The 18537-nt window shown below is 40.2% G+C and overlaps 1 protein-coding gene across 1 annotated transcript in view; it reads right to left on the bottom strand.

Moving 5' to 3' along the window:
* The window catches only part of ELOVL6 (ELOVL fatty acid elongase 6), a 133600-nt gene that overhangs the window by 10414 nt on the left and 104649 nt on the right, over window positions 1-18537 (bottom strand). Inside the window, exon 3 of the mRNA XM_054591620.1 lies at window positions 1349-1500. Coding sequence (XP_054447595.1) covers window positions 1349-1500 — 152 coding nt within the window. The remainder of the gene's footprint in view (window positions 1-1348; window positions 1501-18537) is intronic.

The raw sequence follows: 18537 nt of genomic DNA, 5'->3' as shown, positions 1-18537 counted from the left end.
GAATCCATCCCTACTAATGCCTTTCATTCTAAGACTATACAGGCTCTGTGTGTATGGAAGCGGGGCGGGGGGCCCACACACAACAATGATCTAGTTACTGTGGACTGTGTAGAGGACCCATCTTTGTACCCCTACCCCTTAGTTAAGAAAGGTTTTCACAAAAAGTTTTCTTGTGCTGCTCTCCCCTTGTCTTCGACCTGGGAAGACAAAATTACACCAATAGTTCAAACCAACTGCTAACTATTTGTAGGCAGCAGGCCTATTGCCCCCAGAGGGAAGTGAGTAGGTTGCTGACACACATCAGAGAGACATTGTATCCTTTGTGAACAGACACAGGACATGAACTAGGGGTACCTTGCAGATTGTTGATATCTTATATGGTAGGTAGCTTATAATGAAATTATAACCTTTAAGCCCCTTTTTTAGGGGAAATGGGAGAGGGAACACACTCTAGAAAATAAATAAATAAATAAACAAATATTTAAAACTGAATACATACAATTCTTAATTCCAGATACAAAATTTAGAAACCCAGAGGATGGCTAGGCTTCCCCTAAAGGTACGTGATAGTTTGAGAGACAGGGGCCGCCTCTGCTCACGGACGAACCCCAGTCTTACTATCACCAGCAGATCCTTCTCTCTGGCAATAAAGATGCTTTCGTGGGGAGCTGCTATACCTATGTCAAATCACTGCCACTTGTTTTCCACTGTTTCTGGTGGCCCACGCCATACTTATATTGAAGCCCATTAAAGAGTTGGAGGAAAAACCTTAGGAATCTACAAATACAACCAGTTTTTAAAAAAAAATTAGTTTCTAAAAGGTGAACTATATTCCACTTCTCCAATGCCTGTCTCTTTGATGATTAAAATCAAACAACACCAGAAACTAACCCTTACTATTTGTTAATGAGAACATGAGGGCACCCAAATGAAAACCTTCATTTCCTAGTCTGAACCCTAACTCCAGAAAAGGAAGTATCCTTTGGTATGGGACTTGGAAATAGTCACGTTGCTAATTTTTCCTCATATTCTAATATTAGCTGAGCTGATAATGGGCCAGAGGGAAGGGGGTTGTGCATATTTTATGATCCCTGGAAGTATACAGACAGTAGCATTTGAAAGTTTGCATGTTCTGTGTACAGTATTTTGCTTTTCATATACACAGTATACAATTATTTAAAAGGAGGGAGGGAAGAGAGGAAAAGATAGTGAAAGTTAGTCATTAATTGTAACTTTCCTGCAACCAATAAAATAGGACCTTCAAATGGTTTGTTTTAAATAAATATTGTGGGTATGTAGCTATAAATTAGGTGGGGGAGGAGGAAATGGAAGGAGAGAAGTCACTCACCTAGTTCAGGTGCTTTGCTTAGCACAAATGCATAAGCCCAGAATTTGCTGACAGGTCCATTGTAAAAACTCTGGTCACAAACTGACTGCTTCAGGCCTTTGGTCATCAAAATGTACACCATATAAGCACCAGTTCGAAGAGCACCGAATATACTTCACAAATGAAAAGAGAAAAGAAATGACATTTAGGAAAATAATTTTATTTCTGACATTAACCACCCTAAGAAGGCTGTGTGCCATTGGCCAAACAGGCACAGAAGTACCACAATAATTTGCATTGACCCAGAAGCATCTTCAAATGTTCTGTGAACAACAGTAGTAAAATGCAGGGCTTTATTCTGAAGATTGTATATAATTCCACTTATCCTTCATCAGTATTCCAAAAAGAGGTCACAGGAAAGAAATGGGTGGGCAGGATCTCATGATGAACTCTGGTGACCTCTATGTTTCAGCTTAAAAACATTGGGGATGACATAGGGTCGACTGAAAACTCTCAGAATTGTCTCAATTCTGTCCTGTGTCCAATCGTTCTCCAAGTCCCCCTGGCTCTATTCCTGGGACTCTTTTTATGTCTTTTAGCCAACTCTTTCTCTGCATCTGGACAGCCCAGGCCTCCTTGGCCTCTCTTTGGTCCCCTGTGTCAGCAGCCTCTATACCACTGTCCTTGGTTATGTCTTTCCACTGTCTAATCCATCTTTTTCACAGAAGCCAGAAGAAGCCTCTTCAAGGCTTAACTCTCCCTGTCACTTCCTCCAGGAAGCCCATATTGGCTCACTCCTCTGAGCTCCTCATAATCATGTACTAACACCGTCCTAACGCTGTTCTTCAATGTCCCGTCATGTGTTTGCCTCCACATAGACAGAGGTGCTCAAAGACTCCTGACAAAGTGAAAAGCTGTTGAGAAATAAACCGACATGAAATTTTTATTCAGGAACCGCTATGGAAATGAGAGCTCTGGAATGTGTTGAGCTCAGCGATGCAACCTGAAGTACGAAAGGGCTTGGCAACTAAAACAAGTGGCCTCCACTATGACTGAAACTTAGGCATATTTCTCTGAGTGTGCAAACCACACACGTGACTAAGGGGAAAGCTGGCTGATCTGGAGAGATGTGTCTGCCCATCCTTTTACTGTCAGTTTCCTCTTCTAAGGTTCTAGAAGTCAGTAAGAAGATAAACTAGTAGGTAAATACTGAAAAGAGTAGCAGCATCACCAAATTGGTAAATAGCTTTTGTTTCTCTTTAGAGGTACTGTCTTTTAGTTAAAATGTCTTAGAGTTGCTCCAGAATAAGTCATTCCACTAGGCTATCCTGTTCATAAACATGCATTCGTCACTAGAACTAAAGATCAGCTCTGCATAGAGCCAAGGTAATGCCATTGATTTCCTATCAGCCATCTAATGACTTACTGCCTACATTAAATGGAGTTACTCTTTCCAACATTTAAAAGGATCCTGCATGGGATTGTTGGTGTCACTTTATAATTGTAGATCCTATTTAACCCTTCAGGTGGCTTCCACTGCACTTAGAACGAAACCCCCAACTCCTTTCCATGACCCACCCAGCCTCTGTCGCCAGCAGTGCCACCCTAACCTCCTGTGATTCTCTTCCGCTCACTGTGAGCCAAACATTCCAGCACTTTCAGATATGACTGGTTTTCTGTTTCATGGCCTTTGCATATGCTTCCTCCTTGTGGGTAGCTTTTTCTCCCACATTCACTCCGAGGCTGTCTCCTTCTCACTTCCTTTTCTCAAAGAAATGCTGTCACCTAATAGAATGACCTAAGTCTTTTCAGTCAATAAACTGTTCTAATTTAGAAGCTGGGAGTTGAATTTCATTGGGGAAGTCAGGTAACAGAGGTGTTTCTGTCTTACCTGAATTTATGTTTTATCTTTACCTTAGCAGATAATGGGTAATTTCTAATATGAAACCACCAGATTAAGGTTATTAGCATATCAGATACTTGGAAGGCAGTATAAAGATATGAACATCTCTCCACTGAGCATATGTAGTAGACATGGTTGGTTGGTTCCCTATTCAGGAGCCAAGTCCCTCCCTGTTTCTCCATATTAGTACATTCCGTACCGCATAGAAATCTCTAAGACATACACCAGGGTCGAATGACCAAAATACAATGTAACTGCAATGCTTTATGGGTTCGTGCAATTATATAGTTTTTTGTAGATTGACCTGAACGGTTTCCACCAATGAGATCGTGTCATTCGATGTGGACAAGACATTGTGTTGACATCTAAAGTCCCTAACAGATGGCACGTGAAAAACGAGAAAACTCCTTAGCGGTCCTTAACAGATGGCGCGTGAAACACGTGAAAACCCGTGAGCGGTACGCAATGTGTTAAGAGTCCTGATTTAGTTCAGATTCTCCCAATTCATAATTCTCCCCAAGGAAGCTGACCTTATCTTCAATTTTGGAGTAAATCTTAATTGTCTAAGCAAGTTTTAGTAATCCCATTCACCTTACCAAGGATTTGTTATGATAGGAACCGACTCAGTTCTGGCCAAAGCGATGTGAGGAGAGGGCTGCTTTGGTCTTTGGGGAAAGGTTTCCTTGCTCTTTACCATGTGTTACCAGGGAGAGCGGCAGCCACCAGCAAACTGTAAGGGAGCTACCTTGAGAACAAAGCTAACTCCAGAACAAAGCTAACTCAGAGAGGACGGCAAAGCAGTCCTTCAACACAGATATGACTATGCTGCTGGATTAACCAATTCAATGTTCAGTGACCCTATCTCAAGATTTCTTGTTTTTTAGATAAAGCTTCTTTCTTGTATATAAGCCATTTGGAGTTTCACTTTTTATTACTTGCAACCCAAGCATCCCAGCAGACACAACACACAAGACGTGATGTTCAGTAGACTTTTGAACACTAGTTAACATTTTGTGGCTATAAAATGCATCTCGTCATAGACACTGCTGGGGAACTAGTTACTACATCAAATATTTGCTTTTCATAGACCAGTGGGAGGTATGTCAGCGACTTCTGTACATACCAAAAACAAAGAAACACACAAACAACACACTGTGCACATGTATCAGCCTCTGCTCATTAGCCCTGGATCTATGATTTCTCAGAACCATCAGCACATTTTACAGAACATATCTCTCCCTGTGGACTGAGGCCCAACATTCCCAGGAAGCAAAGCCCTTCTTCTACTACATTTTGCTGCTAGGTTGTGTGCTTTGCACATGATCAGAGTACATCCAAGGAAAGTTCTTTGGAATAGTTACCATCTTTTCGTCTGCCTGGATCACAAAAATCACTGTAGTTTCACTACACCAAATGTCTTAAAAATCAGCACAGTTTAACTTGTTCTTTCAATTCTTAAAGATTTATTAGCACTGTCCTAGATCCTGGAGTGACAAGACTCAGTAAGTCAATCCTGCTGCTGGTGATAATGGTGGTCCTAGAAGACTTCAGAGGAAGTGGTATTTGAGTTAGGGGCAAATATGTCTTCATGTGTGAGGGACAGGGTGCAAAAAGGTCACTTCAGGGCACTGCGGCATTTCAGACTTGAAAATTTAGGTATCACAGTGACCCAGAATATTGCTGACAACGAGAATATAGCACACATCATTGTCCCCTATCTGGACATTAGCCTCACTCTCTCAACCCTGAACAATAAGGCTGACTCAGAACAGAGGACAGTGCATTTCTCAGGGAAACTGTCGGTGCCAGCCATTGGGCTTATGTGTCTGTGGGCAAAGCTGCTTTGTTGGGATGTGACAATGCCACCGCTGGGGAGCCACCAGGGAGCTGTGTGGCCAATAGGATGATTGTTATTTGTGGGAAGCCAGTAGCTCTGCCCCTGGCACATCTCGGCCACTGGACGCTTTGGAACCATGTGGCTTTTTATTATAACTGGGCACCGGACCCCCAGATTGTGATACTTTACCAAAATATACTTTAAGAGAGGTGATATTTTTCCTCCCTAAGTGGCATCATTTTGTGAGATACTGTGATGCAAGACAAAAAGCAGCAGCTTATGTTCTGCTGCCCCTTTCCTTTCTTACACACGCAGCAGATATTCATGGCTAATCAATCCTGACACTCTTTCTGGCCCTGCCTGGACATCGTACCAAAGTCCTCAACCCCTCTAGGCCACTACCAATGGATTAGAGTTGCAAATTCCAGTCACAGTGCTCTCACTAGTTTCATGACTGGGCAAATTACTTAACCTCTCTTAGTCTTTCTCATCTATCTGAAATGATAATCGTATCTAACTTGCAAAGTCTATAAATTCTGTAACAATGTAAGGAGGAAAAAGAGACAACATAGGTAGGTATTTAATTACCAGATAGTCTATGATATGTAGGTGCTAAATGATTTTATTATTTATTATTATTTTTATTACTGCTTATTATTGCTGCTTTACTTGACCTTTCAGTGTTTACAATCACTTTGCCTCATCTCCTTGTGTCAGGTAGGAGAGGGGAAGCATAAATAAAAGCCTAGGAAACTGATACATGGAGAATTTGATTTGCAGTGATGATTATCCATGTTATTAAGTGTTTTATTGTTAGGTGTTCTATTTTATGAGCCAACTTTTCACAAAATAAGTGACAGCTACTAAGTTCACAGTATGATATGAAATGAGCATTTTCCATAGAATGTCTTGAAGGAGAAACAGTAGGTATAGAAAAAGCATCTGGTTCATGTGAAATTTACCTTTCAACCAATGATAAAGATTTATTCTAAATCTAGGGTCTTAAAGGGGCTAAGAGTCTAGACCATTGTATTTAATGAGGGCAGATGACGACTACATCACACATTTTTTTCCAGGATCCTTTGTTTTCTTTTTTCTTTTTGGAAGAAATAGATCCCTTTTTCTTGTTAAAGCCTAGTTTTGAGAATGACAGTTAATGGAATAGTGGCAGGCTCAGCAGAGGGAGAAGTGGATGTTTCCGCTCCCATTCCGCTATGTTAGGCACTTGCAGTAAGGAGACCTGGGGTAAAGCACAGCCCTGGCTCAGCTGAGGTGCACCTTCTCAAACCAATGTCCTGGACTCCCAGCCCAGAAGAAGCCTGTTTATTCATTATCAGCTACTTGCTGTGGCATGTATGTACTCAAGGCAGTGTCAAGAGAGCTCATTGGACCATTAGCTGTCATCTTTGGTGGGAGGGGTGGAGGAAACATCTAGTTTGTACTATATATATTTCTGCATTGTTTGACTATTTTATAGCAAGCATATATTAGATTGACAGTATAAAAATACATATATTTTAAATAGGTGGCTAGCTACAGTTAAAAATGAACAATCACAGTGACACCTGCTTGCAAGGCTTTATCACACTGGCACTGGGATGGAGTCACTTATTCAATCAACACCTTGTCATCAACTTCCACCCAGTCGTCACTGGGGCAGGAAGAAGATCTCTGCAGGGGACTGCAGGAGACAATAAAAATGTAAACACACATGTAGATTTATAATATAAACAAATTTCAAGCCCTGACACAAATGATTTGTGGTGCCAACATAATACAAGGAGAGTGTGTTGTGTTTGTGTTTGGGAGTCTTTTATGGACATATCATGTGCTACATAAATAGATGTTGGGTGTCTAGAGCAAAAGTTTGGAAAACACGTTCTCATTTTCAGGTTGTATTTTTTTTTTCTTTTACAGTTTTTGTTTCTTATAACTGTTTGGGGGGGGGTGTCTACCTAAAAGATTGTGAGAGATATGGCTAATTTTCTTACAAACCCAGGCTCTTACCACGAGGTCTGACCATTTATCAACTTGAGAAAATTGAGTTACTCTGTAGTCTAGATTCCAATTTTAATGCCATCTGGAAGTCATAGTAGAGTATCTCAGTAATGACTCTCAGAATTCCAGAACTCTGCCCTGGGAAGGAAGAGACTCAGGTATAATACTTTCCATTATTTCAGTGTAAATACCAATAGTTCATTAAACTATTTTTCATTGTTGCCTTACTGGCCCTCAATTTAAATGTAAGGTATTTTGGAATCAAAACAAGGCTTCTGAAGGATCTTTATCTGAAGTACCACCCACCCCTAGCTCATCATACTGCTAAGTCAATAACCAAGGGTGCAATTATTTCCAGGACTGGACAATGAAAATGTTTTATTATACTCATATCCTAGAATCAGAAAAAGAATAAAAAATGTGTGAGGTTTTGTCAATTGTCAAAACACGGCAACAGCTGATCCAATAGTAGCAACCTTTTATAAACATAAGAGGGGGCACTTGATAACAAAACTTGAACTGCCCTTTGTCTTAGACTCTGACAGTTTCCAGAGGAGAAAGAATATTCACTGATCCCAGGGCAGGTTAAACAAATTAACAACCACCAAAAAATCCACTGTAATGCTTCTAGACTTGCCAGGTGAGACTGGATCAGAGTGTTTGTGGTGTTGGGCAATGGCATCTCCACGTCAGTATCATGCCACTATAAACAGAGTGTGACCCAACTTCTAAAACCTTTCCACACCCGAGGACAGGCATGTTCAACAGACAATGTCTACTTCAGTTGGAGCTAGTATCTAACCTGTGCTGAAAGCCCTTTTTTCAATAATAATAGTGTGAACATTTTTGTCCTAGAAGTCAGCAGTTAAACCGGGATATACATTGTAGTCTTTTGACAATTTACTTCATCTATTCCTCCACTAACAATTCAGAGTATACAATTTCACTTTTTACTGAGTGATCATTTCTCGGTTTGACTCACTTATCTTGATTGGAAACTTTAATCAGATTACCTCCTTTTTAAAGTCTGAAAGTCTCACCAGACACCTTGGGGATCAAGGCACATGAGGCTAAAAGGGCATATTGTCTATATCAAAATTAAGAATACATATGTCCTTTGACCTATTAGTTCCATTATTGAAAGTATAACATATCCTTTAGATATACAGTACTCGCAAAAGTATACCAAATGGCATGTTTTGTAATATATAAAATATGGTTACCACATAATTTAAAAGTCCACTGACATGAGACTGGTTAAATAAATCACAATAAACGCAGTACAGTTCTAAAACGTCCTGCCTCAGGTGCTGATGTGGGAGAGCTCCAAGATACATGGCGACAAAGCAAAGTATCTAAGAAGCAGACCATTCTGTACGGTATGATCCAATTTGTGTATATCGTTAAGAAGGTTATGCATATATGTATTGATACTTATAAAATACTTATGGAGAAAAGCATTCAAACTGTTAACAATGATACCTGTTAGAATTTTGTTTTATAATACCCATGTATTGCTTTTTTTCCCCAGAAGCCATTGGAAACCTAATTTTAGATGATCACTTTTAATATTTATAATCTGATGTCAAGTAATCCTTGAGATTATTTTTTATAATAAAGGAACAACACATTAAAGGTCTGAATGTTATGGAGATGGTAACTCTTTTTGCTTCTCAGAAATCAGGCATGTTAGATGGAGCTTTTAGTCTATAGGGGAATCAGAGTCCACAGCAAACATGAAAAAGAACAGAAATAAATAAAAACTGAGACACATAGGAAGATAGAAATGGACTGAGTGAAAGAGCCAAACCTAGTTTAGAATAGGAAAGGGAAAAAAAGCCAGGCCTCTGTGGAGAAATATCACTTAAGCCCTGAAGTATGTAGCAGCTTCCACTACCTTTCTCGCAGTGGTACCTGTTACATACTAGCACATACACAGACAGACCTTGAAGATATAGCTGGTTCCGGTCCAGACCACTGCAATAAAAGGAGTTGCACAGTAAAATGAGTTGTAATCATTTTGCTGGTGGAGGGTCTCACCCTCAATTTGTAAAGAAAGCTGCAACATCTGTGAAGCTCAATAAAGCAAATCACAATAAAATGTTGTGTGCCCGTAATGATATTCATGAACTCCTTTTTAAGTGCTACGTGATGCAGTGTGGAGTCTATCAGAGCTGAAGGCTTCATGGAAGAAGCTGTAAGGGAGGAAACCCTCGCAGCATAGGGAAGCGCTCTTAGTGGACAGCTCTTAGGGTTCCCAGACTGACAGCCAGACAGCGGGTGTGCCCTCTGGGCTCCCTCCACTCCCCACGAATCCCCTAGGTAAGTCAGAAGACCTCGGTCTGGAACAATGTTCTCAATGAATGTTTTCACTGTCTTAGATTCACTTTCTGATGGATCTGTTTATTCCTTTAACTTGTAAAGTTAAGCATTAAAAGGAAGAAGCAGCAGCCTTGAGAGTCCAAATGTTGCTTAGACTTGACTACCAGTGCAGTCCTTACGTCTGAGCGCACAACGTGGATGCAGCGCACCTGCTCCAGGCATCTGACAAGGCCAAGAAATGCTGGGTCAGGTCTGGCAAAGTCACTGGGTAAAAACCAGCCTGGCAGAGCAAGGAATAAGGAAGGGTGGGGAGATTAAAAATAATAATGATGAAAATAAGAGCTTAATTAGTATTTCCCAAAAGAAATGTAATGCCTGGTTTTAGAACTTAAAACATTTTAGCCTTAATTTGAAATTTTGATTAAGATTGCAAGCTGTTTCATAAAACAGACAAGATTTCCTCTCACTTTCCTTTTACTTGAGCTACTATTAATGTTGAATCTGAGATATGCTGGCATGGCTAGTAGATTCAGGCCCATCAAGGCCCAGCGTGGAGGGCAGCCACTGCTTCCTTCACCTCACTCTTGGACCACAGACGCCGGCTTCAGGGCTGGCTGATGAGCCCCTGACTCTGAGCAAGTACTGTGCTGGATGCTGGCACGGTACTTCACATTTGAGGAACATGACTGAGCTCTGACATTATAACATTTGATTACCACAGCAACTCATGGGGCACCATTATCCTGGTTGTATAACAAAGAAATAGGCATGGAGAGAGGGGGCCAGGGATCGGTCCCAGGTCACACACTTGTAAGAATCTTCTGACTATAGCCCCAGGGCTCTGCCTTGCACCCAGTGCTGATCCTGAACTCCCCTGCAGACTCCCCTTCAGGATAGGAGCTCTCAACCTGACTGGATATTACAATCACCAAGAAATATTAAACTATGTCTAGGACCTGTCTCACAGCAATTGACTCAGAACCTCAGATATGGAAGAAGCCTAGGGGTCCTAGCTATGAATTAGGAACACCCTGGAGACTTCACCCTCCAAGATGCCTTCCTGCTACCCGCCTCCAACTCCATGACCCTTTAGATCAAGTTGCTCTGGTCACTGATGAAGAATGCTGCCCACCTATGCATCCTTGCTGTCCTCAATGAAAAGCCTTGTCACCGAAATTTTTAAATCCTACCTGAGGACTTTCTTTTAAATTGCTTTTAGAGAAAGAAAGGGGGAGAGAGAGAGATAAACATCTATATGAGAGAGAAACATTGAACAGTTGCCTCCCTTACGGGCCTGGATGGAACCCGCAACACAGGTATGTGCCCTGACTGGGAATCAGCCCACAACCTTTCATTGTATGGGACAGCCATCCAACCAACTGAGCAACACTAGCCAGGGCCTTGTCCCTGAACTTTAAGCCTTAGAGTTTCTTTGCCTTCTTTATTCCACCACTAATGGGACGCCACCTAAGGCATTCCTGAGAAAGTAGAGACTTGCCCATGACTAAAACACACATATTGGCTTTCAACTACCTATAGAAAAGAACCATGTGCTGGTTTCTGGACTTCTACAATGAAAACAAAGGGATAAACTACTAATTTTACTGACCTCAATTAAGTGCAGCAGAAAATCAAAAACTGAAAAGAACCGAAAAATAAATGTAGGCAGTAGTAAAGATTACTGTTGAAGCCAAAAAGCTCACCAGGGTCATAAAACTGGTTAGTCATCTTGTTTCCACAGAAAACGTTTCTCAAGAAAACTCTTAGTCCCTTTTGGGATGCTCCCAGTTTATTAGGACAGTGACAACTCCAGTACCAAGACTAAGAGCGCTGCCCATCAACTCCACCGCACGACCTCAGCCAGGTGTCACAGATGCTTGAGGGAAAACCTATCTGCCCTATTCCTTCCTTTGGGTTTATCTAAAAATCTATTAAGTTAGTTTTTACAATACTGTTTTCTAAATTTTCACAGTTGTTCACAGTAAGCGAATCATTATAGCCGTAAGAAATATCAAAGCAAGTAAATTTGAACGGTACACCCATTTCACAGATATTAAGCATAAATGCCTACCTTTTGATAGGTGTGGTGCCATATCACACTCTTATCCAAGAATTCCCTTTTTAAAGAGATCACTGAAATATTACCACTCAAAAGAGATGACAGGAAAAGCGAAGATACTCCTTTCTAAATCACATCTTTTGTTGATATTTTTAAAAGAGGAATATACAGGCCTCCAGGGAAATTCCCAGGTGATTTTCCAAAGGATTAGAGGGCCTGGGACATCTGCTGATCTTGACAAGTGAACTTTACGGTGTGATAAGGGGAGCCAGCCGCCGCATCACCTGTATTCTTTGGAATCTGAAGTACAGTAGTTCTCAAACGAGGTCAGTTCACCACCACCAGCATAAAATTAGAGGGATGGACAGACCGACAGACAGATACGGACTTCAATGACACCTACTGACCTGCTAGAGAGTGCCTCTTTGCTGCTGCTGGCCAGCGATCATCTCCAAATATTGAGTCTGCAGGCTAAACAGCAGCAGTGTAAAAATTCTCTGTGCTGTTATTCCTAGAAATCATTGGACACTTATCTTCCAGGTGAATATTAAGCTCTTCTACTGTGAAGTGTTTATAGATGGTACCCAGAAAGATGGCTCACCTTCCAAATGTGTCACACTGGCTGTGTATGGCAGTAACTATGTGGCGGAGTTCATCTGCTCCACCCAAAGGAACCCCAGCAAAAAAAAGTCCACCACATGCAGTCTTGGAACTCGTGGCCAATTCAGGTTCTCTGATCTTAAAATAACCCAAGATGCCAGGCCACTCTGACAATTATTAATATCCAAATTGTTTGCTCTGGGACCCTTCATTTCAAGAACTTTCTTTTGCTCAAAGGAAGCCTGAGGATTTTCATTCTCCTGCACCTCAGTGCCCAAATGGAACCTCCCATAGCCCTGCCCAATGAGAGAACAGGAACTTTTTGCTCCAATGTAATTACAAAATTATTTTGAAAACAAAATTCACAGCATAAATAAGTACATTTTTATACATTTGTACATACCAGGTCTAATTTGAAAAAGAAAAATTTACCCTTTTCTTTCATTCTTCTATAGATCTTGGCTTGCTTTCTGTTTCCAATTTTTCTATTAATCTAGATTTTGGAATAGAAAATTCAAATAGGGCACCTGTATTATCCTCTAGCAGCAAAGAGAGGAGATGACCAAAATGACTGCTTTTTAATTATTATGCCTATGAAAGGTTTATATATAAAATTTCATCTATCTTGACCCAATTAAATGAGGTAAGCATACCTCTAAGACTCTTCACATAGAACTTAATAAAATGTTAATAATTTAAAAAATATACACTATCCACTGTAATAATATATGTCAAAATATTTCTAACATCTAGGCCATCCTCTAGAAGTGTAAGGTATTATCAGGAAGGCAATAGTGTTAGGCAAAGGAAATCTGGCAGCTAGATTCCTAATCCTGTATCCTCCAAGTGCTAACTCCTCTCACTTGCTTAATGAAATGGAGGTGGCATTGGCTCATATTCTGTGTACCTCGCAGGTTGTTATGAGGATTACATAAGCTGATGGAAATAAAAGTTATTTACTCAACAACAGTAAAACATTATTATTGATACCACTACATCAACAAATCTTTTCCTGAGTACATCGCTTTCATTTAAAATCTAACTTCTAAGAAAACGCATTCACAGTAACTGTGCACTGTGAATTTGAGAAGCTAGAGATATGCGTAAACTCCCCTACCTGTTGTGCGCCTCCCCCGCATCAATACATGGCTTTTATTGCATCTTTAAAATATCACAAATAAATCTGAGAAATCACCTGGCACTTTGCTGTTTCTATAACCAGACCACTTTGATCTTATTCGTCAGCCTGCTGAACTGCTCCTTTTTCAGAAATGCAGTCATAGCTAACATCCCAAAATTTTCCAATACCCTTGTTTTTCATTGTTGTGGCTTGTGGAAAGTGCGCGTACACAGACCTCATCTTATCACAGAAGCCCAGTATAAGGCCCTTGATCATGTTCTGTCCCTGACTGCAGATAGTGCAAAAGGTGGCCAATTCCTTTCTATTTACCACCACTTGTCAATCCAGAGCCTCTTTTCTTTCCAAGGAGACTGCGCTCTACATGGATGTGATTGAAGTCCCTCCGCAGGGTGCCCCTGGGGTGCTTCCTGATAACTGTGTGGCCCTTCAGAGTGGTGATGACACTTCAGAGTGACTGCAGAGAATGGTCTTCTTCCTCGCAGTAGATGCAGCTAAGAGAGATGTTCTGTTTATTTTTGTGTTTTTCTTTCTTTCTCATAAAAAAATTTTAAGGTGACTCTGTCAGATTTCAATGATGATATTCTGGTAACTTTCAAGAAAGGGCATCAGTGTATACATTTGTCTCAGTGAGACATTGTAGCCCACTAACAGATTAACAACTGAAAACAACAACAAGGTCAACCAAAAAATTCACAAAGCATTAAAGCCCATTCATTCACTTGGTTGGGACCACAAGCTTACAAAAATATTGCCATCTCTTGAGTTAGTATGTCTACTTTGCACTTGCACTAGCCTGGCATCCTCTTAGTCCTATCCTAGGAGTACAGTATTTTTCTTTCCACAAAGGAATATATGTATTTTTAACCCTCAAGGTAGAAAAATCTTAATATATTAAAGGTCTTTGGGACATAAAGCTGGAAGGAAAAGGCCTGTGAATTTACCTTGGGCCCTTATGAATAATGGGTAGTCAAAGGGTATTTGTGTGCTGTGACAGTTATGTTAAGTAGGACCAATAGTAAAAACAAAGGTTTCAAAAAGTCTGGAAAGCTTGCTTTTCTTGTTTCACAGATGCCTAGGCGACTGAACTTTCCAAATGGCCTTATCTTACATAGCTGAACCCTCCCGACTTCTAAATTTCCTCAGGGGAGAAGGTCTTCTCACTCCATTATCAAATGTGAGCCTTGTTGAGTATTACCTCCACCTTTGCCTCTCACTTCCCAGCCACCTCAGCAAAGAGGATGGGCCCTTGAGTTTTAGGGCTTTTCTCTTTTCTGAAGGAAAATCCAGTTTTCATTTGATGTTTGAGAGGAGAGATGAACAAACACAGCCTAAGACATAAGTGGAAGTTAGCGGGTTTGTATTTGGCCTTTCTGAGCTCACCTTCTGGCCTCCTCCCTTGATCTTGCTCCTTTCCCCTTCCCATTACCCGCAGCCCTTCAAGACTCTTTGTCTCTAAATACAAATGCTTCTGCTTCTCCAACTCTTCAGGAGATTCCTGTAGTTTCTCAATTAGAGGTTAGAAGACAAATGCCACTGGAGGAGGGAATGACAAACTCTGTTACTCTTTCTGGGGTGTTGGGTAAATTTTCAACGGATTTCAATGGATTTCAGATAATCCAGGCCTTTAAAGAGTATCAGGGAGGGAAGGGCCAGGAGTTTGTAATTAATCATTCATTCAGCCAATTATTTCCTGAGTGTTTTATATGGGCCAGGTGCTGTTTTGGTGGAAGGAGGGGCCTACAATTTTAGGACCGGGAGAAATTTAGAGAAAATGCAAATGAGACATCAGGTACTGGGGTCTACAACAGTGAACTCAACAGATAGTCTCACATTTCTTGCAGCTTATGTTTTAAAGCAGGAGGAGAGATAGTATGTTAGGAAATTTGCACTCTGCCAGATGATGATAAGAGGTTTAGGGAGTGCTGGTTTGGGTTGGGGCTTGCTACTTTAGATATATCATATCAGCAATATGGTGACATCTAAGCAAAGACCTGAAGGAAGTGATGGAGTGAGCCCCATGGTTGTCCTATAAACCCATGACCTTGGACTTCCTGGATCCTTAGATCAAGTTGTGCCCTATTTCTTTGTCTCCTGGAGCTGGAACCGGAACTGCACCACTAAGTCCCTTGTGTCATCAAAAGCTTTACGTTCACCGGTTCTGTCTCCAGTGGGCTGGAGTAGAACCAGAGAAGTAGGCACAAGCCCAAAGCTCACATTGTTCTATCATTATTACTCTGAGAGCAAATCTACTTAAACCATGAGAGCACTGGAAAGGTCTAGGATGTCTCCCAGTCTAAACTCTTATTTTTGGGTTGGCCAAAGAGTTTGTTTAGTATTTTCTGTAAAATAAAAGACATACTTTGTCATTTTCACCCATAACTTTATTGATTTGGATATTTTGAGTACGTTAGCTATCGCCTGTGTGGTAGCACATTTCTTTTCTCAATTGATGTCTCAATTTGATCACTATCAATTTCAACTGGCCTACCTGACTGTGGAGCATCGTCCGGCGAGAAATCTCCAGCACAAAATGTCACTAACTTTTGACATGTTCAATTAGTCACAGCATCTTCTTCACACACTGCCAAAATCTTTGTGTTTCAGTTCTGTTTTACCTTCCTTGAAATACTAAAGCTAAATATGCTGAAAATGTGCATTTCTTCCATCTTCAATATTAAAATGGCTGCATAAAAATTCACCAATTCTGATGTTTTTTAAAAATGTGCTGATATGACAGCTGTCACAATACAATCTAACAAAATTGTTTTGAATGAATTAAAGATGATTAAGCACCCCTAGAGACCCCTTACGGAAAAACTAAACGAACTTTTTGGCCAACCCAGTACCTTGGGCATTCGCTTCAGTAACACCCACAAGGTGGATTTCCCAATTAATGACTTTTAAAATATTGGAACCAACGACAAATAAAAAGTCCACACATAGGCGATACAAGCCTTTGATAAAAATGCTAAAGCTACTTCCCGAAATAAATCAAAGTTCCCAAAAATAAAGAGATGATAGAATGAAAGCCTACTAGATCAAAACTATTACAGCCATGGCGGTGTTATATGACACTACTGCTGTGAAAAGATGGTCATATAGGACAAGCCGAGCAGAAAACTAAGCAACAGTATTGCAGTCACAGCCAGCAGCAGCACCAGACAGAGCTGAAGAAATTGCCTGATAATGATGCAGCACTTGAAACTATAAATTGAATTCATTTATAAGTAAAGATAAAGAATGAGTGATGAGCGCTGAAGAGAAGAACATTAGTACAAATGTCTGTGACTAGAATGCTATGAAGCAGGAGGAAATGATGAAATCACAATGCGTCTCTGTAGTTTATTATGACTATATATTTGACTATATATGATAAGCTGTATCAAGTTTTTATTATAGAATCATAATGAACTCAGCCACTATCCACAAACCCCATCAACAACTCCATAGAATCTCGTATTAAGGAACCCCTTCAGGTACTGTAACATGTGAAAACCTGAACTAGTAAACCTTACTTAAACATTGTGACAAGAACTGCTACCCTACATGAGTAAAATCAGAGAGCATAGATATTCCTTTAGAAAATTCCGATTATATCAGATTGTTTGTATCTGAATTTATTCATTAAAAATTTATTACAGCTACCACTACAGTTTTATTCCTCAGAATGTGGATGCTCCTGTGACCCACTGACAAATGTGTGAACAGCAGTAGAAAAAAAGATATTCTCTGAGACTTCATCCATCCAGGCAGCTGGTTCATGTCAAAAGGAGAAACTACTAAGCCACCCACCAGAGTTGCTACAGTTAGGAAAAACTGACAATACCAAGTCTTGGTAAGGATGGGGAGCAACCAGAATTCTCACATGCTGTTGGTAGGAGCATAAGTTGGTACGAACTCTTTGGAAAACTGTTTGGTAGAATCTATTGGGTTGGCCAAAAAGTCCGTTTAGTTTTTTCCCCTAACATAAAAGACACATTTTTCATTTTCACCAATAACTTTATTGATCTGGATATTTTGAGTATGTCAGCTGTCTCTCACTATTGGCTTCTAATGGGTAAAGTCCAGAGGTGCTTCCAATGCATAACACAGCCCCACAGTAAATAATTACTTGGCCAAAATGTCAATAGTACCAAGAAATTCACAAGCTACTTTTGACACAGTCGATCAGTCACAGCACCATATCCCTACACTACACAAATCTTTTTTTTGCATTTCAGTTGCATTTGTACCTTTCTTGAAATAATAAAGCATGATATGTCAAAAATGTTGTGTACTTTCTTCCATCTTCACTATTAAAATCACTGCACAAAAATCCACCAATTTTGATGTTTTCTTAAATGCACGCTGATATGACAACTGTCATAATACAATCTAACAAAACTGTTTCAAATCAAATTAAAGGCAATTAAGCACTACTGGAGCCATCATGCAGAAAAAAAACTAAACAAACTTTTTGGCCAATGCAATAGTACAGTTAAACCCTCTGACTGAGCAATTTCTCTTTGCGGCATAGACCCCAAAGAAATGCCAACATAATGTGCACTAAAAGACAGGCATAAAAATAATCACCTCTGCAATATTTATATCTCCAAAGTAGAAACAACCCAAATGTCTACCTAGAATGGAGCAAAATAAACTGTATAAATGAAGTACTATACACTAATGAGAACAAAGGAACCAGTGCTCCATGCAAAAACATGGATGGTTCTCATAAATATAATGCTGGATGAAAGAATTCAGACACACAACAGCATGTATTGTATGATTCTGTTCATAGGAAGTTTAAATATGTGCAAAATTAATCTGATGATAAAAGTCAGAGTAGTAGTTACTTTTGGGGAGATAGTAGTTGGGAAGGGGCACAGATAAGATCCTGAGGTGCTGGTGACGTTCTATAATCTTGATCCGGGTGGGGATTACATGAGTGAGTTCACTTTGTTAAAGAAACCATTCAGCTCTACTCTTAGGATTTGTGGATTTGCCTGTATGTAATGTATACTGCAACCAAAAGATTACAAAAAGTTCTATGCCCACTAGGTGCTAAATTCTTTTAGGTAAAATTATTTTTAGGATCAAGGCATTAAAAATAGAGGAAAAGACAAGGAACCTATTGTCATGGAGCCAACATTCTAGTAGAAGGAAGGGACAAGTACATAAAAAATGGCTTCAAAATTTCAGGCTTAAAACTTTCAGAAACTGTTAAGTGCTATACTGATAATAAAACTGGGTGAGGTGACAACAACTAGATTTGGGACAGGAAGATCTGCTGAGGTCAGACAAGGCATCTCGGACGAGGTAACACGTGAGCTGATGATAAAGGGCCAGTCCAGACAAGACCTGGAGAAGA

The sequence above is a fragment of the Pteronotus mesoamericanus genome, unplaced genomic scaffold, assembly GCF_021234165.1.
Source record: "Pteronotus mesoamericanus isolate MK-2021 breed Mesoamerican mustached bat unplaced genomic scaffold, CSHL_Meso_final scaffold_232, whole genome shotgun sequence".
NCBI classification, from domain to species: domain Eukaryota; kingdom Metazoa; phylum Chordata; class Mammalia; order Chiroptera; family Mormoopidae; genus Pteronotus; species Pteronotus mesoamericanus.
The sequence above is the reverse complement of the archived record's forward strand: the minus strand, read 5'-3'. Positions and strand labels throughout refer to the sequence as shown.